At 38.3% G+C, this 24,839-nt stretch overlaps 1 protein-coding gene across 1 annotated transcript in view; it reads left to right on the top strand.

Annotated features, from left to right (window-relative positions):
- Positions 1-1,538: 1,538 nt before the first annotated feature.
- Positions 1,539-24,839, top strand: part of LOC306853253 (tenomodulin-like) — a 32,883-nt gene continuing 9,582 nt past the window's right edge. The window contains exons 1-4 of the mRNA XM_079390517.1: positions 1,539-1,657; positions 5,604-5,744; positions 20,452-20,592; positions 23,696-23,794. Of these exons, the coding sequence (XP_079246643.1) occupies positions 1,610-1,657; positions 5,604-5,744; positions 20,452-20,592; positions 23,696-23,794 (429 nt within the window). The 5' untranslated portion in view covers positions 1,539-1,609. The remainder of the gene's footprint in view (positions 1,658-5,603; positions 5,745-20,451; positions 20,593-23,695; positions 23,795-24,839) is intronic.

Genomic DNA, 24,839 nt, shown 5'->3' with positions numbered 1-24,839 from the left:
CTACATGTAGTTGAGTAGGAGAGTAAAGCTTCATCATGAGCAAATTAAACTCTCTTTACAATCAGACAGGAAAAATGACGATTCAATTTTAAGTAAACAGTTTTGTTTTGTTTTAAAATTAACAGAGTTCAGAGAGGCACTTATAACTTAGCATTCTTTACTACTTTCACGAGAAGAATAAGAATGTCTGGCATCGACAAGCATGCGTTTGCAGATGGCAAGTAGCTGATGATTTCTCAGAAATAGCGTGGCTGTGTCTGTGTTCCCATTAATTAACAAAACAAGCTTGCGGTTCACATAACAGTGCATGAAACACCAGTGGTAAGCTTGATAAATCTGAAAAATATTATTAATGTGCATTAAGGTGAAAACCTTGGTGAAAATAAAGTTTTAGGTTCACAGTTGTGCCTTATTTGTCTGATTTGAAATGACAAATAAGTGAATCACCCTTTTTCTTTGTCAGAATTAATTGGTACATCACCCTACTGTATCTCCTTGATTCCATCTTCTGTACTGGCTGTACTCTCACATTGTTTTCTTTGGCCTTCCAGTGTCATTCCAGTTCTCCGAAGTGTTATGTTTTATTTTTATGGCTCAGAAAGCCTTCCTCTGCTGTCCTGAGTGCTGCTGGGTTGGAATGGCTCTCGATGGGAGCTCCACACTTCTGTTGAAACAGATTTACAAATGAGTTATGCGAAATGAAAATGCCAGTGTGACTGGTAAAGATTTAGTCAAGCTGGTTGCAAAAAAACTGGCTAACACTAGCTGTTCAAATATTAGCCTGAAACACTAGTTTCTCACCATTTTATTGACTGGGCACCATACAGAGTCCTTCAGTATTTCTTGTAATTTCCAGCATGGACCACCGCAAGCTTTCACATGAGATAGCCTTGTAAAATATTCAAGCAAAAGAAATATTAAGTACTCATCATGTCTTATTTTTCAAGTCAGGGTCAAATTTCTCCAAAACACTTTTATCTGTTATCTACAGTCTCCAAGTGCAGACCTCAGAGACATGGCTCAATAAAAGAACCGCTATCAAACTGCACAAAAGTAAAAAAAAAAAAAAAAAGATTTTTAGTCAACATTCATGTCATGAAAACCTTGGTGCGTTTGATACTTGTGCTTACATTTGATAAGTACACTGTTTTAGAATGAATTATTAAATATGGTTTCAAATTCAGAATGTGGGTTTGCAAACTTGATTCCAAAGTTGCTTGCTACGGAAAGCAAAGAAAAGCAGAGTGCATTGTCCTGCTGAGCTTAACTCTTTTTTGTAAACCTGAAACCCTCACAGACATTTCCAGATGTGATTGTGTTGCCTACTAATATGGTCAAGTAGGTATAGCTGAATAACATGGAAATAATCTAATAATGCTCACATCAGTATAACCTCCATTCATAGATGAATGTGTGAACATCTGCTTTGTGTACAAAAAGAACCACAGTAGTTAAAGTTATTCCATCCCATCTGAAGGCGGAACCCTCCCTCTTGATCAGGTTCCCAAATTACCAGTGGAAGGAAAGTTTGGCTCTTTGGATTCAGTAAGAGGGACTTCTGTGTGGAAGAAGGTTTCCAGAGAAGATTATCTTTACTCCAGCTACAATTATGGAGAGTAACCCTTACTTCAGCAGTCAACAAGTGCTTTGCAAAGATGTGAGTATTTTTTATGTGATACAAAATTGGAAAGTTAAAACTCGTAAATATAAATGAGGGGGAGAAAGGTCTCAAAGAAAATCAAAATTCAGATGGAATGCTGATTCTCTCTGTAATGTATAAATATAAAATAATTAATTAAATTATATTTTCTTCTTTTTAAAATGCTTAAAAGGTTCAGTACAGAGGATTTGATAAGTGGAAGATCTCAGATTGATTTTTAATTTGTGTTAAATTGCTCTTTTCAAAGGTTGTGATATGTGAATGTCAGGTAGGGTAAAATGTTAATTATTTCAGACTGGAAGCTTTTTGACTGTTTAGTTTTCTGAGTTGCTTTCTTGCACTCTGTGCCTTTTCTCCAGCTGAGCGTCGCACTGCACGGCTGTATGGCTAGACATTTACTACTGTGCAAATTATTCCACATGATTTACAATTAAGTTATTAAGATCATTTTCTCAGCACTGTGTACACAATCATGTGTCTGCTCAGCTGAAAATCAAGTGAGTGGATTATTATTATTATTATTTTCAAAAATAATGTAACACAGAATTATTAATATAACCTTTTAGACTAGCATGGACCCAGTGATGATAAATATAGATTTGAGCAATTGTACAACAGTGTGCAATTTATTTTAAGAAGAAAGATCTCCATCACCATCAATGATGTGAAATAACAGATATTACAGGGGGATTCTTCCCGATTTATCCATTCAGATGGAAATAGTCTCAGGACAACTGTCTACATCGTCTGTTATTTTCCTTTTCTCTTATTCTCTCTCTCCCTCCACCTTTCTTTCAACTTTTTTTCCTTTCCTCTCTCATCACTCCGTCTCTTTTCTCGCACCCTCCCTCCAGCTCTACCTCTCTCTTTCTCCTCTTCGCCCTTCCTCACTCTCTCTCATCAGCAGGGGGCCCTCGGCTCCCTTCATCACTGTAGACTCAGACTCAATCCCGCAACAGCAGAATTGCCTCGCTGATTCTTAACCTTAAACCAGTTTAATACTGTTTTGCTGGCAGCCGTCGGTATATTTTCAGAGCCATTTGTATTCCGAGCAGATGGAACGTTGTCCTCCAGTCAAGTTTCCAACCTCTGAATCTCAGCTCCATCTCTTTTCACATTTTTGCTTCATGCAAGGGGAAATTCTTCTTTAGAGGAATTTCAGGCTTCTCTAATGGTTTGTCCTCCTGTTTCCCGTCATGTGTAGAGAGAGGGCCTATAACTGGATGTTTTTAACAGGGCGTTCATGACAAACTCGATGTGAAACTGTCTTATACAGCGCATTTATATGTGTGCATACGTTTCAAGAATATCTATATCTATATTAGGGCTGCAACAACTAATCGATAAAATCGATTATTATCGATTATGAAAATCATCGACAACGATTCTCATTATCGATTAATCGGGTCTGCCCACAGTGCACGTCCAACTTCAGCTGGTTAGTCAAATTACGGCACTGAATAATGCATTTCTATGGACAAAATGCATCTAAAAATAGTGGAGGAAACAGAATGAGATTCTGCCGGAGAAGCACGTGATCCAAGCTGCCCAAAACATGATAATTCTTTATTTTAAGCTTTAAGTTAATGCATAAGAGTAATGGCTTGCCCTGTCAGGCGCTTTGACAGATGCGTGTACGTCCTCAGCGCAAAAACGTTCAGTTTACGGTCATATCCTCATCTATAAATGCCACAAATTCACGCGAGCATTTCCATTTTTGCATAAAGGTCCGTCCTGACAGTCTGTGTTAAGTTTAAAATACCGAATGAGCGCCGGCGCGGCGGGCGCGCGCACGCGCGTCAGACGGACAGAACACAGTAGAGAGGGAGACAATTAATAGGCTTTTCAGCGCAAACATATCCATTGTGCTGAATTATCTGTTGTTGAAAGTTAATTTAAGGTTTAAAATAAATTAAAATATTTTATGAGAGTAGGAACTTTAAAGGGATAACAGCGTGTAATTGTCTGTCTGAATATAAACATGAGACGCTCCATAACGGCCTTTTACAGGATAAAGAAATGACGAGGTGAGCTCAGGTGACTGTGATCAAAGTAGTTCCTGCAGAACATTACTCTTACCTGTTGGTTAACACTGAGTTTGTGTTTTTATTCGTCTTTATTATTATCTTTATTATTTTAATTTTTAATAGAGGTTTAAACTATATTCAATTTTTACAATGCTTAACAAATTTATGTAAGTTTTTTTAACAATGTGTTTATGTAAGGTTTGTGCCACTGCTGCTCTAAAGTAACAGTATTGGTGATAACCAAAATCATTTTTCGGCTTTCTGTACTGGTTAGTACTCCAATATGTGTAAGCTCTTTAGTAACAGTAGTAGGCTATTTTTAATGCTATAATATCATTATTGCTGTTATCTATGAAAGAAAACCAGAGCACTTATTTTTTTGTATTTTTTATTTGAGTATTTTTTTTTCGCGATACCCAATTGCAGTCAAAAAGTACATAAACAATACCAGCAAGAATGCAAGCTGTTATGAGGCCATTTTTTATTATTATGTCCAATAAATGACAATAACATTTTTAAATTTAAACAAATTTTTGACAAATTCCTAAAATATGTTTTCTCTTTATTATGATAAGTGGTCTAATAAATTAAGCACTGTATGTTTTCATAGCATTCAGTTGTCACGTTTGTTTGAAGGACATTGGGCAGAATGTGGAATAGTGTTTTTTTTGGTCAATATTTTTTTAATCCGATTAATCGAAAGAATAATCGGCCAACTAATCGATTATCAAAATAATCGTTAGTTGCAGCCCTAATCTATATATATATATATTGTTCAGAAAAATATCCTCAATGACATTGTCTGATTCCTGTGTCTTAAACTGTAAGATACTGTAAAGTGCAATCACAGGAGTCACCATCTTGGGCAACATTAGGGGTGGGCTTCTGGGACTTAAGCCCACGAATGTTTGAAAAATAAAATTATTCAGAGCTAAAGGCTGCTCTATAAATCAGACGTGGTCTTGCAAGTCATATTTTGACTATTTTGCATAAAGTCTGCTGTATTTTGTTATTTATTCTGTCACAAAGTGAAAGAAATGATGGTGCCGCTTTCTGTTCTACAGACTACACCAAAGTAATCAGAAAAAAAAACAAAAAACGCACTGACTTTGGTCCAGCCAGATATCTTGGCAAAGTAGAAAATATTTTAAAGACATAACTCTGAAAATGGAGCAGAACATACAGTGCTTACGGATATTTGAATATACTTGGATACTTCTGATATTTTTATATCAGAAGTGCTAATATTAATAATAGCCTGCTAACTTGTAAACAACACTTGCCGACTCTAATGGCTAATGTGCTTTGACCCATAGAAGAAAAAACACATTTAATTTTACATTTAAAGATTTATTTCATTTAAATGACACCTCACTGCAACATTTAAACATTATTATTATAATAAAGTGCATTATTCAATATTTCATCAAGCATGAAACCATACGCATTCATAGAGGCCTGGGCTATAAGCTCTAAATATCCAGCGCCCCTGGTCACCGCTGCTATTTCTGTTCTTTAAGTTTCTGTTTCGGCAAGAGACATTGGCTAATTGAAGCTTGTTCCTCCATATTTCATAATTCTGATTGGCCATGTCCTGAGAGATAGTGGAGCACACCACTGTGAATAGTAAGCTTTTAGACTCTTCCTCCTGGAACTCAGCCGGAACAAAAGCCTCTCTTTATTAATTTGCGGCCATAAGCTCCGGGAATTTAATCGAACAGACAAACTTTTAATTTGGGACAATTTTAATAAATGTGACCTTTTGTTCTGATCTCGGAAGAATTCAAATTGCCTATGTGATTATTTCTTTCTTAGTTGAGCACTGTGGTGCATAATATATTCAATGTGTGAAACCTTTACATGAAATCGCACCATATAAAGGTTCAAATGTACTATAACGTGACTGGTTTTTATAGGTTGAGCTGGGGAAAGAGAAGGAAAGAAAGGCCAGGTATCGTGCTTACCAGTGTGCCGCCATCATCCTGAGTGTGGTATTCCTGATATTGGCCCTTTCTATCTTCAGTTTGAGATATATATGGAGTCCAAACCCTGGGAAGGTAAGAGAAATCCAAATATATTGTGGAGACCAAGAGATATTATTGAGCATGGTGCATGGCTGTGGATTAATTAGGAAATGATTAGAATAATAATCGTGGAATGGAAATTCAATGAAATCAAATGAAAGACACAGAAACATCTGCACACACTGTTTAGTATTCTTGGAACTGACTGAATCCAATCTTGATTTTCTTGGCATAAACAATAACATCACAGAGTTGGAGAAAACAGCAGAATGAATAGATAAATACATAGTAAATTTTTTTATATAATAAGATTGCTATAATAACCAGAACTGCAAAACATAGATATTATTCATTAAAGTTCCTCAATTCTTGTTGATACCCAGAAATGGACAGAGTGTAAGTAATTGCCAATACCGGGGAGTCAACAAGCAAGCAAACCTTATGCTTCGGTACACTACGTTATGCATAAATTCTTCCAGAGGATGTTACTCGTTTAACAGCCAATTCTTTTAACGCATTTGCTGAAGCTCCAGTCTAATTTCTGCATCAGATATTTCACGCTCCTGCTTGAGGAGTCATCACTTTGAGCTGCAGAAGCAGTGAAGATTCTCACAGGGCATGTAATGGGCTTAATGACACTGGAAGTCTGGGCTGCGGAGATCGAGTGCTCACACTCTCGAACTGCTGCGGTCGGCTAACTTAAGGCCTGTGTAGTCGCTGATATCCAGCAACGAGCAGTATAATGGTGCTTTAAAACACAATGATAGGCCCAACTGTTTGGGGGTCTCCTCTCAACAGCAGTCAGGGGGAAATATTAGGCAAGCAATGAGTTTGTGTGTGTGTGTTTTACACACACAGTACGCCTCAAGTGCTGACATCAACAATGAAACCTGAATGTGCAACTATTGCAGCTCCGGGCATCACAATTCTGTAGCTTAGATATGAATATTTCAAACCAACACTGCATATTTCATAAGCCCCGCCTCCCCTTATTTAGACTTGATGAAATATGAAATGTTTCTCGTTTTCCTTATTTTGCTAGGTAAGACATCATCAATTATTCCCAAGCTTTTAAAAGGTACAGCTCCTGACAAACTGATTAGAAGTCAATACATCAATAGAACAGGAGATTGTCTTTGCCAATCCCTCCATGCGGCAGCAGGGAGAGGCAAAGCAGTCTCCTGTGTCTAGCTTTGCATAAACTGCTGTGGAAAGGTAATTTGCTCACCATATTGTATTTCAGTATGACATAGTAACCGCTTGGGAACTTCTTTTAATTACTTACAAACATATGTTGTTACAGAAGAAAGATAAAGAGTTAGCCATCATTCTTTACGCCACTATGTGTTTAAGATGGGCGTGTGTGCGTCTGACTGTGCGACTGCGTGTTGTCCAACGCCGCCATCATGTTTACCGTGTCCTAATTATTGTTCTATTGGTTCCTGTGGGATTAGACGCCTGTCATATCACCTAATATAGCCGAATTTAAAGCAAATGCCTTTAAAATGAGACATGTCGTAGCACTGCTGCACTTTATCCGAAAACATCTTCTGCGGTAAGCTGATGTCATCTATTTTTCTGACCTTTCTGAATGCTCGTTGTCTCTTAAGGAACTGTGGTTGACAGACGCACGTGAGGTACCCAAGCCATGTTCTTTCAGGCTACCTTATCAGGCCCGAACCACCGGTGTCTGTCATATTGACCGCGGTGTCGGCGAACACCTCGAATAGATCACACGAACAGCGACGGAGAGGTGCTGTGAAATTGCTTTCGCCGCACACGTCTGTCAGGCTCACGAGACTCCCCCCATTATTCAAGTTGAAATTACTTCGCTCACCTTGTTGCTATGTTGTGTTTGCAAGGCAGCCTCGCAAAATGTGCCCCCAACCGGCTCTTAAGGACTTCTGTGTCCTGATGTGTATCTTAATGAACACAGTTGCACCTGCTCTCCAGTAATAGTAGCAGGTGCCGGGCAAGGAACTCATCCCCCCCCCGCGCAGGTTTATTTACCCTCCGTTTTTTTTTTTTTTGGAGGGGGGGGGGGGGGGGGGGGGGGCTGTCGTGACGGTCTCTTTGCAGGAAAGATGGATAGACTCCAGGAAGGCATGATTTCGGCACTGTTTGCTTTCAGAAAGAGGTCTTAAAATAGGCCAAACCTTTGTTTGCCCCTTCTCTCTCTAGGTGTCGAAAATCCTCAGGTCTTCAGACCTTGAGGGAAAATAATTAAATTAATGAAGCAGACCGGCCAATCCGAGCAGCTGCTTTTGGAAGCCCCTCCAGACGGGTGGTGCTTTCGGGTCTGCAATCTTCTTTTATTACACTCATCAGACTCATTTATTCACTTATGAGCTCGTGTTTTTACCGAGCTGATGCAATAGTCTCTGACCTCCACCTGGCTGAAACAAACTGCTCCGTTGCAAAGCAGAGGTAAGGGAACATGACACATCCGCTCTACCCAGTCAGGGGCTCTCAGGTGGATTGTGAACCCCTGTTGAAGTGTTTTATATGTTTTCAGGCGCTCTGCAAGATACCTGTTAAGTATTATGAACAGAAAAATGAGAGCCTGTGCAAAGGTAACAAGTCTGTAGCCATTTTTTGATGGTTCCTCACGTGTTAGCATCAGGAGCAATGACCTAGAAATACAAAATTCAAAATCAAAAAGCAGAACAATTAAAAGAAATCCTATTAGCATAACTAATTCATAAACAAAAAAACATGTAATGGATTCTGTCAACAGCTTCAATCAACAAACATGGTTGTGTGACATTGACAATTTAAGAATTGTAATTTGGATTTTAAAGAAATAGTCATTTTAATCTGAAAAGTATGTGGAAAAAGAACAGACAAAGCCTTTAGTTTGAATGTTTAAAAGCCCTTCAGAGAGAGAATTAATTTGCTAGAATGTATTACTTTGATTTATTTTAATTACAATTGAGTAAATTACTCGTCCTGTTATTCAAATCAAATTCACCTTCAAAATTAATACAGAGTTAATACTATTAATTTTTATCACATTTACTGTATATAATTCACATTTTCTCTTATTTATTATTATTCACACCTATTTCACATGTGCCAAGTTAGAGAAAAGGCATAAGAAGGAGAAAAAAAATAATTGCATGATGTCACTGGTCATTCGTTGCTCTGGCAACAGCCCGACTGGAATCTATACAGATAACCAGCCACTCCATAACAAAGACATATTTAGTATCACAATTTTGGGAAATTTCAAATATTACTTTAGATAGACAAATACATGTTCTTGGTCTGTGAAAGCAGCACACAAAAATATCCTCCACTTCATTATGGATGTGCTGGCCATTTCCCTTACCCTCCATTGCCTCTTCCTCTTTCCCATCAAGACGTCGACCCCTGAAAATCAGAGAACAGAACAGAGATCAGTTCTCTTTCTCTTGCACAATTTAGATTCTGATTGAGCTTTCACATCCTGTTTCGATTCTACACAGGGTGCCAAGAACTAGTCCTGCCACACAGTTCTCTCACGTAAGAGTAGATTTCATCAGATTAACTTTACTGAAACCATTCTTAACACCACCCAGATCCACAGAATGTGCCTCATTATTTCAAATGGATTAAGGGTTAAATCTGTCAGTCAGATATGGAGTTAAATTAACAGTCATTGAGAGGTGAATGAATTATTGTCAAGGTGAATTTCCCATTCTGATATGAGATCTGTTTCTGAATTTTATCTATATAACAAGCTTAAAAATGGACACCGTTACTCATCAATGTGATGACATTACTGGACTAAACTAGTTGTTGTTATGTTGCTTCAGTGCGGCAATTATCAAAGGTAGTTTCCCAGCAGATGTGTTTCTGTTAGTCAGTCAGTGTTAATAGCCCTTTGGGAGGATCCTGCTTGATTCAATGATAAAATATGATTGACATCTCCTAGTGGGAGCTGAAAGATTTCCAATGAGAGTGGCAATGCATGCAAAGTATTGAGCTGCGTACTAGTTGGGGGCTGGCATGTTGTTAAGCTTTGTGTCTTTTAAATCATTAACATCCAAATTATAGCATAAGAAAATGACAAATGCTGGCAAATAATGGGATTTTCATGACCCGCTGAAAGTGTGACATTTGCACGGCACTGAGAAAAACAAAACAGACGTCCTCAAAAATGACAACAGGCCCAGTGTGTAACTAAAACATCACATAGCTAGCCTTTTCACTTGACATAGCAGCAATCTAACCAACAGACACCTTGAAATTGATCAGGGCATAATTTATCTCTTCAACATACGTTGTATATGAGACAATCTGTCACGGTTTTTAAATGAAACAGAAAACAAGAAGCGTCTGTCTATCACATAACAATGAACTACTTACATTTCTGTTTCAGGTTTTAAGAAACTGGAATATGTTCAGATTGTTTCGAAGACACAACCACACTGGCAATGTTTAACACAAGGATTTTTGATTTCTACATGATGATAAGATGGAAAAATCAGCATCATATGACCACTAAATATTAACAATGCACTAAACTATTTTTTTGAAGAAAACTTTCTGAAAAGAATAAGACCGTTTGATTTAATAGAGTATATATAATTAAATAGATGTCATTGTAGTCGAATTAATATGAAAAAAATATTGAAACTATGACTAAACCAAAAAACTGCAATCATTAATACTCTTGACAAGTCTTTTTCAACTGACCACTAGAGTGATCTCAGACAGGAAATAATATCAAGGAATAGGCATGGCGTCTCATCAAAACATTGAGCAGATAAATCGCTCCAAAAAACACAAATACACAAATAATAACTCATAGTGTCATGTTTGCATTCTAATAAGCTATAAAGAAGTCAAAATGCACAAAAAGCTTAATTAGCACATTACGGAATCAATCAAATACGTCAATCTTTTATCTCACTCCTCACCACTGAGTTTTCAGAGGGGGTGGGGGGTTAGATTTATGGAACAGCAAAGATGAGGTACACTGCATAGCACCAATGACCTTGCAGATATTTTCCACAAGCTGTTGGAATGTGAAATGATTTTCATCAGTGATGTGGAGCTCATTCATCTACTAATGACACTGCCAAAGTCTGTAAGAAGAGTAAACACGAGGTGTTGATTCACTCGTGCTCTACCTAGGTCTATAATTTTGCTCTCTGCTTATAGAGGCATCGACGGCAGACAGCGAAATCAAGTCTATTTAGATCTTGAAAGAAAGTCATTTAAAAAACCCTCAGACGGTGTCGTTATTTGCTGTAAACACAGATGTATTCCGCATGCCAAGGTTACAACTGAATACGGCTCTCCAGAAAGCTTGACTGAGAGTATAAGCTTATTTTCAATATGCTTTGAACATGCTTTGAAACTCTTCATCATTTAATAACTGGGCACATCATTTACAGATTTTAATGGGGAAAAATTATGAAACATTAAAAGATATCTGATTGCATTGAGAATGTGAAAAATAGCTGCATGCATGTATAATACATTACATGTGCTATGTGATAAAACGACATTCAGAGAGCTCTCTGCTTCCTTATCCACTTGAAATCCTCAGTAAGTGGAAGACTGTGTTTCCATTTACACACCAAAGGTTAACACTATTTTGCCGCTGTTAACTACAAAGCCATCTCTGCATTGAGAACTTTTTTTTTGTTGACACAATCCTCCAAGCTCTGAACCTACTTGCTCTGCATGATACTGGAAAAAACTTTCTGTCGACATAGAAACAGTAAGACTACAAATACTTGATCATCAACGCTGGAGATACATGTTCTTAAGCCTCATTTAGAGAGGGCTGTGATATACATCATGCAAAGTGTAGTCAGTATACGAGAAATCACTGATATTACTAAAAGATAAAACACAAATTAAACGGAAGATCATTTATGGATGCATCATAGTTGTCGGGATGTGTGTGTGTGTATTTGATCATGCTACATAGACCATGTTTTACTAAGTACACACATCAATAAGGAAACGCCTTTAATTTAGCATAATTTTGGTAACATTAACTATAGATTCTTACAGATGTTTATCAATTTTGTTTATCTAACAGTGGTAACGAGGGAATGTTTAAACTATGGTTAATATGCAAGAAATGTTGAAAGTCTTTAAAAACTCCTCAGTTAGCTACATTTGCAGATTAGAATAATAACTTGTAACTAATACCTTGACACATTCCATTGCAGCCTTTAAATTTTTATTCTGTCCACTACTAAGTCGTGGCCTAATGGTTAGAGAGTCGGACTCGTAATCTCGGGCCGGCAGGGATTGTAGGTGGGGGGAGTGAATGTCCAGCGCTCTCTCCACCCTCAATACCACGACTGAGGTGCCCTTGAGCAAGGAACCGAACTCCCAACTGCTCCCCGGGCGCCGCAGCATAAATGGCTTCCCACTGCTCCAGGTGTGTGTTCACGGTGTGTGTGTGTGTGTGTTCACTGCTGTGTGTGTGCACGTTGGATGGGTTAAATGCAGAGCACGAATTCCGAGTCACTTGGCAGTATGTCACTTCACTTCACTACTAAGCTGATCCTTTGGATCACAACTTTTGGCGCATTTGCATTTAAAGCTTTAGTATGGAAACTTGGCAAGCTTTGGTTCTCATTCTTTCTATATAGATCTATGTCTTGAGCTGGGGTTTAGAGACCAAAATAAACTGCTGCCCCTCCGTTCACCCAAAGCAAAAGCACAGAGACCAGAATGTTGTTACTATGCGAGCGATACATGATGACTCCCATCACTGGGGCTTTTCAGCAGCAGTAATGCCTGAAAAACACTTTTAAGAACAGAGCGATTCTAAAGCTCTCTCTGGTCTCAACGCTTGCCTCAGGTGTCCCCGCTTGCCACATTGCAGGATGGATGTCAGATAAGTAATATTCTGCTTTCAAGACAAGAGGTCCTATGAGATCTGCTATGAATGAAGCGAGGCTTACAAAATAAATGCTTTTAGGAGGGAAACTTCTGTTAAATTTAGTCAAGCTGTCGTGTGAGCTAGTTATTTTGCTTCGTTATGCACCTTTTCATACAAATTAGTGAACTAAAATGGTCTTCCGCTCAGAAAATCTCTACTTTCTGGACCCCAGTCAATAGTTTTAAATGAAAACAGCTCCTTAATAGTTCTCCCTCAGCCAAGCTACATTTCTCTTCTCATTAGCAGCTAATGCTGTTAATCAAATTATCCCGTGCATCTGAAAGCTTGAAAACACAGAGCGTTTGCTCTCACAAGCAGTCTGAATGCCACTTAGCCACTGGAGTATTGAATGTCTTCAGTCAATTTAGTCATTTTTAGTGAGTCTGAGTAACAATCGGGGTCATCATGTCCTCTCCCACAGCAGGAGAGGTTACCTACACGGCTCTGAACCCAGCTCTCAGATGGGCATTTAGCTCCATATTTTCCATGTGAAATCTGTTTTACATTCACAAAGAACTACCAGAGTGTGCCAGCATTTTGAACAGTGTTTGATGAATATTTCATGCGGTATCCCGTACCCTATTATGATGGAATATTGGCCTGCATTCTTACACTGCGAGGCCATTCAGAGGAACAATCAATTACAGGAATCATTGTGTGTTTTTCACTCGAATAGTAGTCACTCAAACCTCACAAAGGAATAAGAGAAAGAAGAGGAGGGAAAAAAAATGTGAGACTCCCCAGTATTCTTGGGAAAGGTCTTTTGTCACTTCTTGGAAGTTTTATTTATAAACTCCACATCAGTTGTTTTCACCCTTCAGCACAGAGATATCAATCACGGTTGTAAGAGCAGAAGCTTGGGAGTGTTGCATCACCCAATGTCCTGAAAATGTTATTTCGTCCTGTTGAAAGGGCTTTCGTTATTTCCTATGGGACAACTGTTGGAAGCTTCAGAGCAAAAAACCTTCCACTGCAAAGAATAACAATGTCCCATAACACATTCAAATATGCACGTTGATCTCTTTCAACCTATGTCATGCCTAAATATAACAAAAAAATTGCATGTTTTATGACTCTGATATCACTTTTTAAGCCAGCTATGTGAGTTAGCCCAAACGAAGGGGTATTAAACGCCACTTGCTTGTTGATTTTCAACAGATCATAAAAGCAAACAATGATTCAAAGCGCAATGTCCCAGTCCCTGAGCCTGCCTTACAATTGCGTGCTGACTAGGGAGAAAACGCAATTGCTCCCAATGCTCCGTGGTTCCCCTCCCTCCTAAACACAGCTCTATTACCCGCACAGTAGCTCAGATCAAAGTGATTTATCGCCAGTGAGAGCTCAAGTTGTTTAAAATGGCTGGTGCGATTAGTCATGTATGCATTGGCTCTAAAGAAAGGGTGCCCCAGCAAATTAAAAGCAGCTGCAGATGCGAGTCAACCACAGCAAGGTGGTCATACGTGGCAAACGACAGCGACTCGCAGGGGATCTGGGCTGAGAAACTGGGTCATTGCGCTCCCCTTGTGGAGAGACCCTCGCCTGTGAAGGAATTCTCAGTGAACCTCTGGAGTATAAATATAGAGGAATGAGCTTATAGCTCTCCAGCAATTGACCTACTGAAATTTCTTCTCTATAATTGCTTGCAATTATGCATTTAAAATTCCACAGAGAGTCCAGTCTTTGCTATAAAGAGGCATTTTCAGTCGATTGAACAATTTACAGCGCCTAGGATGTGAAGTATGGCTTGTGAGTAATTACATTTGTATTGTCTGCATCAAAATGCACACAGTTAGCGTTAAGAAATATGTTCTGTATTACTGCATCAACTAATGTGATTTGTACTGCGATGAGTGCCAACCCACTATCTATTGTTTATTATTTGTGGTGCACATTAAACGTAGCTAGTTATAGACAAACAGTGATTCATGCCCCTTCTGTTCTGCATCCAAAATGTCCGCAAGGAAGCTCACTTCTATTTTTAATAGTTAGCTGTGGCTTTCGGGTGAAGCAAAAGTTGATTTTAACTCTGCTGTTGACAGAGCTATAATAAGAACTGAAAGAGGCACAAAAGAGCCCCAGAAAACAAGATGCTCTTGGCCTCGGTTCCTTATGTAAACGGTTGTAATTAAACATCCCATAATAACAAGCTTGTGTATTTACACGGCATGTGTTCTAAAATCTCATCTGAGGTATCTATTATTTTCAGATCTGCCTTTGATGCTGGGCCTTTCATTTTAACGAACGAGACCTTTGTGGGTTAGCGTATAGCTGCTAGGCTACAAGGATAGACCTCTCAATTTAGACAGATGTAGACTAACTTTTGGAGGTCTTTCAAAAACGCTAAACTATAACCTGACAAAGAAAGTGGACTCAAACTCCTTGAGGAATAAATGTCACTGTAACACCATATTAGCTAGTGAACCATCATTTCACCATTTTCAAAACAGACGACTGTCGGGAAAGCAACCGCTTGTCTTTATCGGACATCTCCAGATGCTGTACTAAATGCATCTGGCAGCCCTGAAAGCATTCCCTTCGCATTTATCTTAACTGTAATGGTCATACATCCTGACAAGCCTTGTCATCGGTGTCTGCTTCCATAATTCCTTTGTCTCAGAACAGCAAAAAAATAAAAATAAATAAATAAAAATTTGCCTTTGTCCCCAGACCAAACACAAGCATAGTGAGCGGTCTGCGGCTAATACCTGATATCTGAGGCTTTTGAAGGGAGAAATAAATGGAACAGGAAAACCATTTGCATTTCATAGAGATGAACCTGTGATGGAAATGAACCCGCGGTTATCTGCACCATTCAGGGCAGATAAAATGGAGTCAGACCAGATCAGGGCGGTAATGAAGAGCCCATCAATGGGCGAATTGTTATCTTTAGCGCACGCTGAAATGAGAATATCATTTAATTCCTAGAATAATAACTACACAGTAGCTCACACAGTGGCTTTTGACATGCATTGAGCACATGTGAATGCCATCTGCACCGCTGTCTCCAACTGATCTGGAGAAGTTATTTCCTGAGGGGATCTTCATTTTACAGCAATATACCCTGGAGTTTTTTTCTTTCTTTCTTTTTTTCTTTAGGTTGTCTCATTTTTTAGAGAATCCAGCTTTCATTATAGCTCATACACTAGTGTCACTTCGTCTTTTCTAAGAGATGAAAGCCAAGCTGTCGATCGAATGAAGGGTGTCTTTAATTTTCCTAATGGCAAAAGATACCAAAGGAAGTAGGGAAGTTGTAAAAGTGGCAGTGTTGCTGTGGGGGCTGTTGTGACAGTTGCAGCTGTGTTCGTTTTGAATCTGCAAGAAAAATGTACTTTTTCACTCAAAATAAAGGGAAAAATGTGGAAAACAGAGATAGGGAATTCAGAGGAGGAGGAAGAAAAACTATCATAACATTTCAGAGGGGAGCTCAACCCCGGGGAGGAATTTGCTGTGCTCATGTGACTACCCATGTGAATAGTAGTTGTTAACTCGTCATTCGCGGGAGTGCAGGGAGCGTGTGGAGAGCAGGGTTGCTTAAGAGAAGCAGAGGGGAAGAGACGACCGCACACCCTGCAGGTGATTCACTTATTGCAACCAAACCAGTGCTAAATCTACAGCTGTACTCACACTTCTGTTGTCAAAGTACTATATTTCAGCGCCAACTGAAAGCCAGTTAGTGTTTATTTCGCTGAGTGGCATCTGTCAGCCCTTGAGTCTGATGGATTTTTCACTCGCTTTGTACACCTAAAACAACAAGAAACCCATAAAGCACAGAAATAAAATAGCAATTCAGTTATTCTTGAGGCGCATGGTGAAAAACAACTCAGTTACTGTAGTTTATCGCACTCCTCCATTGTAAGGCTGGCAATGTGGCGGTGCCGTTGACACTGGTGCGTCCTCAGGTCTTCTTCTCAGCAGGGTAAGGACACAAGTGAAGTCATCGTCTCACTTCTGAATGACAGCCATCATGTTGCGCTCTGACGGGCGGTCGTATCTCTAGGCCCTTGAGGACAACAAGGGGACATGCTGTCGTGAGCATACTAGCCTCTCTCCTCCACTCACCTGTGACAGTGTCTGGACGACCTTTAACATGCATCCTCAGGGGACCAGTAGGGCACGATGATGCAAACCACTCTCAGACTTCATTGGCTTCCTTGTCTGTTATTAATTCTCCTCGGGGTGGGTCTCTCCTGAGAGTCTCCATATGCTGGGCCACCTAAGAGATCAGACATGCAGTAGATGAAAAGAAGTAAACAAGCGAACTCTGAAAACTCCTCCACATGTTATCTATCATGAGTGCTTGAAGTATATTAAAGCCAGGTGGCATCACCGGGAAGTAGATTATGGGTAATCTACCTGAAATCTTAATGCATAGATTGTCATAAGACTGAAAAGCTCCTGTGGTGGTCACATGACGTACCTGCAAAAATGTAAACAAAAGACTGTGCTTCTCAAATGCCTCTTTTATAAAGTAATGAGTTTGAAAGGAATTGAGAGCTCAAGGCCTAGGCACTAGGGACGATTTTAACAATATATCATGAGCAGGCTCTGAACTTGCCAGTACATTCTTATGATCTCCCAGGGATACAATATTAAATTTTGTCTGTCCTGTAATACAGCTATTTTTTGCTGTTTTGAGACCAACTAACCGAATCGATATCATGGACAAAAAAAAAAAGTCTGAAATTGTGACGAAGTACAAGACTAGTTGAAAAGGAATTTTAAAAATCAGGCTGTCAAACGATTAAAAATAATAATTATTAAACATGACATTCCAATTAATATATATATATATATATATATATATATATAAGGAATTCTCAACTGTGGACACACATTTTTAAGTAATCATTTATAATCAAGTTGTTCAGCATTAAAAAAAAAGACATAGTAATTTAACTTGTGCCCTCAACAACTGTTGTACAAATGGAGAACAGTTAAGACTTCTGGAATCAAAATGAAATCACATTTCATTATTTTGGTAGGACTTTAGTATAGGGACCAATTCTCACTATTAACTAGTTGCTTATTAGCATGCCTATTATTAACATATTGGCTGTTTTTCAGTACTTATAAAGCGCATATTCTGCATGATCGTACATACCTAATCCTACCCAATACCTAAACTTAACAACTACCTTACTAACTATTAATAAGCAGCAAATTAGGAGTTTGAGGCAAAAGTTATAGTTTAAAAGTCGAAGTATCAGAAAACCACTTCAGGTTGAGAATCTCTGACATTTATCAATATTTGCTAAGAAAAGCCCTAAAATGCAGATAATTCAAAAGCATTAGACTGTGGCAAATGAAAGTTTTACATTATACATTACAAAATACATTTTTAATAATTTTTTTTTGCATGCATTAAAATAACAATAAATGAACACCTTAAACTAACACATTTATAACAGTTATTTGTATTTGTTAATATTGTAACAATGTCCATTATCACTTCAATTTGCAACAGTTTTAATATGTTTTGTGAGAATTCTGGCATGACGATGGTTAAATCAAATAATATTTAATCCTGTCAGCTAAGTAGTATGATCACCATAGGCTTATTGAATGTCTGAAATTTGAAAAAGCAGACACTGTATCACACGAATCAATGCAGTGCTCAAGGTATCTGCATGATGGAGCACTAATGAATACATTTCTCTGTTTCGCCTTGAACTCCAGTACTCTCCCATAGTGCTGAGAGCTAATTCACTTTCATTATCATTATTTCTTTGTAATATCTAGCCTTTTTTGTCATCTTTTCCGGTAACTTGGATACAAGAAAGCACAGAGTAGACAAAATTAGTTAGGTTAAATATGCTAAAGGGGAAGGTTTTTGAGGTTTGTCATAATACAGGAGAGTAACAACAACAAAAAAAAGAACAGGGAATGGGGATTTTAAAAACTTTGCAATTTTAATCAATAAGAATGCCTGCAGTAGCTTCAAGCTGTATTGGCACTGACAAGGTCCTTCACAGGACACCCAGTTCATTAACTCTTCATCATGTTCTTAAAGGGATAGTTCCAGCCAAAATGAAAACTGTCATTATTTACTCAACCTCATGTTGTTCCAAAACCGTATGACTTTCTTCTGTGGAACAATAAATAATAAAAAATACTATCTATGAAAATAATGAAAATAAATGGGCACTGGGGCTGTAACATTTCAAAAAGCACCTTCTTAAGTCATATGATAGCTCTGTGTGATGGACAGACTGATTGAAAGTCATTTCAATCAATAAAGCATCGACAGAACAAAATTACCCCCTCAAACTGCAGGAATAAACAAAGCACTAATAAAAGCATTATAGCTCCCCACTTCTTCTCAGGAATGAAATATTCTATAATTTGTTCTCTTTACAACTCACTGTAGGCCAATCAGTTCTGCTATCGCCACACTCATACACTTACGTCTTCACATAACTTCGTCTTTGTATATGGATGAATACAAATGCAGATCCGTGCAGAAGTTACTTTCAAGCTAATTTCAATACATTACACTCTCCACGACAGACCTGACAAACAAGTCGATATTAAATGATGTGTTTACTGCTCTATGCTACACTCCATAAAGCACTTTAATAATCAGAAAACATGTTGATTTGTGACATTAATCTTAATGTAGTATTATATTTGTGTGTGTTCATCTTTTGCCTTATGTCTAAGCATAACATATTACTCAGAATTGCTACTGAGACAGATGAGGGTGAGCTCAGCAGTGTAATTTCTCATCATAACACAACACGCACATAAATATTAATAGCAGGGTTTTTGGCTGCTGGGCATGAATCATTTTTGTAGACAGAAAGGAGCCACCGATGCATGCCCAAAAACAGCATTTAAGAAAGCGCTGAGATAAACAGCAGCGCTGCAAGGCCTGGCAACGGGAAAAGCCATATAATGCTTCCGAGACCTCAGACAATCAGACAAATCAGACATTTGTTAAGTCTACTTGAAGCGTACTTACAGCAACTAAGGGCAGCTGCCAGTTCACATTTATTAATAGAGGTCATAGTCATGCTGCAAGTCAGCCTGAGCAAACTGACTGGCTTTGACAGAAGATATGATTCTTGTGTTAATGAGGAACCAGGAAAGTTTCATAAAGTATGTTCATATTAGAGGGTTATTTCAACTAAAAATAAAAATTCTGTCATCATTTACAGAAGAATGTAATGTCGTTCCAAACCTGCATGACTTACTTTGTTCTGTGGAACATAAAAGAAGACTTTATTCTGAAAACTGTTTTTGTCCATACACTGAAAGCTAGTCGGGACCTTACTGACTTTCATTGAGTAGAGAAAAAAGGCTTTTTCAAAATCTTTTTTGGAGAAGCAATTAAGAAGCGATGAGAACTAAATCGGTGTTCCTAGGTGCAGCACTATCTTGGACACTTTAAAAAGTATTATTAAATTAGCAAAACGAATGATAATAATTTAAAGCAAAACATTTCACAAAAGGTTTCTTAGAGTTTAAATTACAGGTATGATGTTAAAAAGACAGTTTTTAATGTTAATACTTTATACTTTACTTACAAACATTGGTGTAATATAGTTAATGTGATGAACTACAAATGTGATTATTCTGCTAGGACACTAGTGTGAATTTGAAAGGAAAAAACTCCATGCATTCAGTATAAATTACCTTGATATCAGTTGATGTGTTTAAATGTAAATGTCTCAGAAAAGTAAATGTAGCTTTAAATTTAGCTTTCAGATCTCACTTGATATTTTATGTCATGCAATGAAATCCAGTCTATTTTAAATGGGACATTCTATTGCTACAGACTGGATATTCTAGTGGCACTCTGTTTTTACTGTAATTTGTTATGTTGGGTTGTATGTGTCCGAACAGGTATATGATCATCAGTATAAAGCTGTACTGGATGGAATGGAGACTGAGAGCATGATGGAAATCTATCCAGCGCAACGCATCGAGATGTTCAAGATGGGAAACGGCACTGACGAAGTCCTGGAGGTGCACGACTTCAAAAATGTAAGGGTTTATGACATACATGTGAAATATTTTCATTGTGATGTGAGAGATTCAGCTCACATTTCTGCAATCCGAGTCTCAGCCTAGGAACTGCTGTCAAAATACAGACAGAACGTTTTTCTTCTTCTCTCAGACTGATGATATTGAATCTCTGAAAAGCACTGTGCTAAGCAAAAGCAAACTGGCAGTGATGACATCTCACATAAGCATTCAGACACACTTGTTGCTGGCCCCATCTTCTTTCTAAATTACTATGGTCAGTGGAGCAAAGCCACAAAAGAGATTAGTTTCATTCAAGGCATTGCCATGGGAAACCAGAAAACAAGTGAATAGGTAAAATCATTCAAATCACATGTTGATATAAATGAAAGGGGAGTTCGAGCACCGAGCCCTCTTAGGCACTTCTTGCAACTTCTGGCTCAGAGCAGACTTTGGAATTGATTTTTGTGAAGGAGGGATGTTGCAAGTCATTACACACACTAAAACTACAAACCATCTCCACAGAGCCTGAAGGCTACAGCCCATGAATGGAAATGCAGTGGTAATGCCAACAGAAATACAAGCAAAATATTTTCTCTATAGTTTTCGACAAGTACTCAGAGTGTCCTCCAGAAACTTAAAAGTAATGATGAGAATTCCACAACAGCAGCTTATAGGGAAAGCCAAGGAGATGCATCGCATAGACTGTGTTATGAGCCAAAAGTCTTAAAGTGTCCTTTCGCATGTTCAAGTAATATATTTTGCTTCAATACGAGGTAACGTACCAGTGAATTTCCGTTACATTTATTTATTTAATGTCCAACAATCACTGCGTATACTGCATATATTATTGCATATCATTCAAAATTTTGGGGATTTTTTAATTAATTATTGTTACTTTTATTCTACAATGTTGCATTAACTTGATCAAAAGAGACATGCATTGTCACAAAACATTCTATTTCAATAAATGCTGTTTTTAAAACCTTATATTCATTAAAGAATTCTAAATTATCATGCTTCCACAAAAATATTAAAGGGAAAGTTCACCCAAAAATTTAAATTGTGTCATTAATTACTCACCCTCATGTCGTTCCAAACCTGTAAGACCTTTGTTCATCTTCGGAACACAAATTAAAATATTTTTGATGAATTCTGAGAGCTCTCTGACCCTCCCATAGACAGCAAGGATCCTAACACGATCAAGGTCCAGAAACATAGTTAGGACATCGTAAAAATAGTCCATGTGACATCAGTGGTTTAACTGTAATTTAACAAAGCTACAAGAATATTTTTTTGCGTGCAAAGAAAACTAAAATAATGACTTTTATTTTATTATATTATATTTTATTTTATAAAATATAATAAAATATTATTTTATTACTATTAATTATACTATTATTTTAATACTATTAATAATACTATTATTTTATTTTATTTTTGGTGAACTATCCCTTTAAGCAGCACCAAAATATACTTTCAAAAACAATTATATATCTTATAGACCCCCAAACTTTTAAATGGTTGTTTATGCATATGCAACTCTATCTTACAATTGTGCAGCTTCGTTTCTTATTTAATTTTTTTTTTTTTTTACTCTTAGGTGTAAAGTGCAAAAGAGCTAAAGAAAAAAAGTGTTTCCTAATGTACAAATGGCACATTTTTCTCCAACCGTTGTAGTCTTGTAAAAACCAGTTACAAAAGTGGCTGAGAGCAACACTTTAAATGGTTTTGCCAATAATCACTGTCTCTGTCCATCAGTTTGGAGAATAACAATGATTAGTTTGTCCTACGGGAAGACAAGATGAGCTATTTTACCGCCCATTTGATGATACAAGAGGACGGTAAAGATGCAGGGGGAATTTTTTAACAAAGTCAAAGTCCGTTTATAACATCTTAATACAGAAACAGTATACTGCCAGGGTCAGTTTCCCAGACACAGATTAAGTCTGATCTTAGATCTAGTAATGCTCTTAAGAGCGATTCCTCAGTGCTAATTCGATTTAGCGCCAGCCCTTGACTTCACCTGCATTCAGGAATCAGTATTTGTTGTCTCTCAAACCAATAACTGGTGGAAACAGGTGTGGGCATCTACATACGAGTAATGTGCCAATGATTGGAGCAGCACTCCTTTGCCCTCTCTGCCAATTGCATCAATCAGTGCTTCCATTCGAATAACTGTCTCAGAGCATGCACACATTTAATCTGGCTAATGGCAAAGCTGTACTTCAACACTCTTCACCCGACTTCTTAAATTAAATTCCTTTCCTATTTTTTATCCCTGTAATGAAGAGTCTCTCCATTTTCCAGTTGACCAGGCTCAGCAATAAATGCATTTCATCAGATCAGGTCCGTCTTGTATGCAAAAGCAAACCATTACCAGAAATTGAAGAGCAATTTGTCACAATGATTTTCAGCACAAACAATGCACTTTTCACGTCTCTCAAAACCGCTTAGGTGAAAATTACAATTGTTAGTGTGCTGTCTAACAGTAGTTATAAGAGCACAGAACACATGATTTTATGATGCTTCCGTTAATACTGCTCCGACGGCATCATACTCACTCTCACTTTCCCTATGTTACAACAGCAAAACCAGAGCAACTGTGGATTACTTAATGTATTCCCGAATGCAGGGAGATATTGTTTTTATCCTTCCAAGAGAAGAGTCTGTAATGTGATAGCCTTTATTTCCCTTCGAAGACTACTTTCAGACAGTAAAGAACTTTCTTCAGATGCTCCTGCTAAAATGGGCTTTTCTCTTTTCAAGTGTAAATCAAGAAATTATGTATGGCAGACCATCAGCTGTGGCTTTCAGGAAAAAAGCTTCTCACTTCACCAAACAGATTAGCTTCGCAACACAGACCATAAGTGCTGCAAATCAATGGGCTTTGCCTACATATAATCATGGCTTCAGCGGTATACCTCTCTACTGGCTGGGGCTGTAGACCAATAATCTTGAATTGGCTAGGAAATGATTCCCGTTGCTTTAGTTATATGACATTCGCTGTATCTGTGCTGTACTGAAAAGGCTTTGGGGTGTTTTTGTGAGAGTATTTTAAATGCTGATATTTTTCAAATCATGGAATAAACAGTCAATCTCATTAAAATGTATGTCTTTCAAGGGCATCATGGGCATTCGTTTTGCCAAGCACCAGCGATGCTACATCAGGGCTCAAACCAAGGAGCTACCCAAGCTGGACTCAAAGACCATCGACATAGAGGTATTCTAATCTCACCAAACACATCTTTCAGAGATCTGTTTCCTTAAAACAGGGGAAACAACATCATTCATTTTGCAACAGAGTTCATCAGACTGCAAAAAATTAAACTCGCTCCAACCATCACCATTTATCCGCAATCCAACTAACCAGCAAACCCACGCCAACTCCCCAACCCACCTCCACCATCTCATCATCCCCTTCAGCATTTTCCACAAAAGTTTAAACTTGGGTCTCCTGTGGCTGTGAATCCATCTGAAAGTCCACAATCCCATAACCCCTTTGTGGCACACATCAAATGGTGTTTGCTGTCAATCCTGAACTAATATTAATTTTTAATCATCTCCTCTGAAGCCTCAGCCCAAATAGCCTTAAGGAGAGAGAGAGGGGTCCTTGGGAAAGGTAAGCCATTAAAATGATATTTGAAGATGTTTTCTCCGTAAATTTCACTTGACTCAGGGCTGAAGTGATTCATCTCTGTTCTCCTGCTCTAATGGCTGTCTGTGATGCTCGGCAAGAGTGATGGGCGAAATTTTATCAATCAAACATCCAATTTATCGCTGTCATGGAGAATGGCAGGCGGCTTCGAAAGCGCTAAACTCTCTTTCCGTCGCAGTTCATATCGAAACAGGGAAGTGCGGCAAAGTGTCGCGCCTCTCCGATTTGTATTAAAAACACAGTGATCTATTGTTGTCGCAAGTTCCCAGACATCCTCTTTGACTTTTGGAACAGAAGGTATTATAGGCAGAAACAGCCTGCATGTTCTCTCCCTCATCGTTTTAATGTCTAATCCATGTTTACAGATACTAATTGCGAAGCCAACGCCATATGTCGCTGCCATTTCTTCCTTTTTTTGTTCATTGTGAAACCTAATTAGATTTTTCGGCTAAGCTTTATTTCACAGATGTGAAATCAATCAGAGTTGGCCAGGGCTGAAGCAGTGGGGCTGGAGAGAGGGTAGACAGAAAGAGAGGGAACGATGTGCCTGGTTCTCGAGGGGGGGCGGGGACACATGGTGCAAGATGGAGCAAGCTGTTCCTACCATAAA

Source organism: Barbus barbus, assembly GCF_936440315.1.
Source record: "Barbus barbus genome assembly, chromosome: 33".
Classification (NCBI taxonomy): Eukaryota; Metazoa; Chordata; class Actinopteri; order Cypriniformes; family Cyprinidae; genus Barbus; species Barbus barbus.
This window is presented reverse-complemented; position numbering and strand designations above follow the sequence as displayed.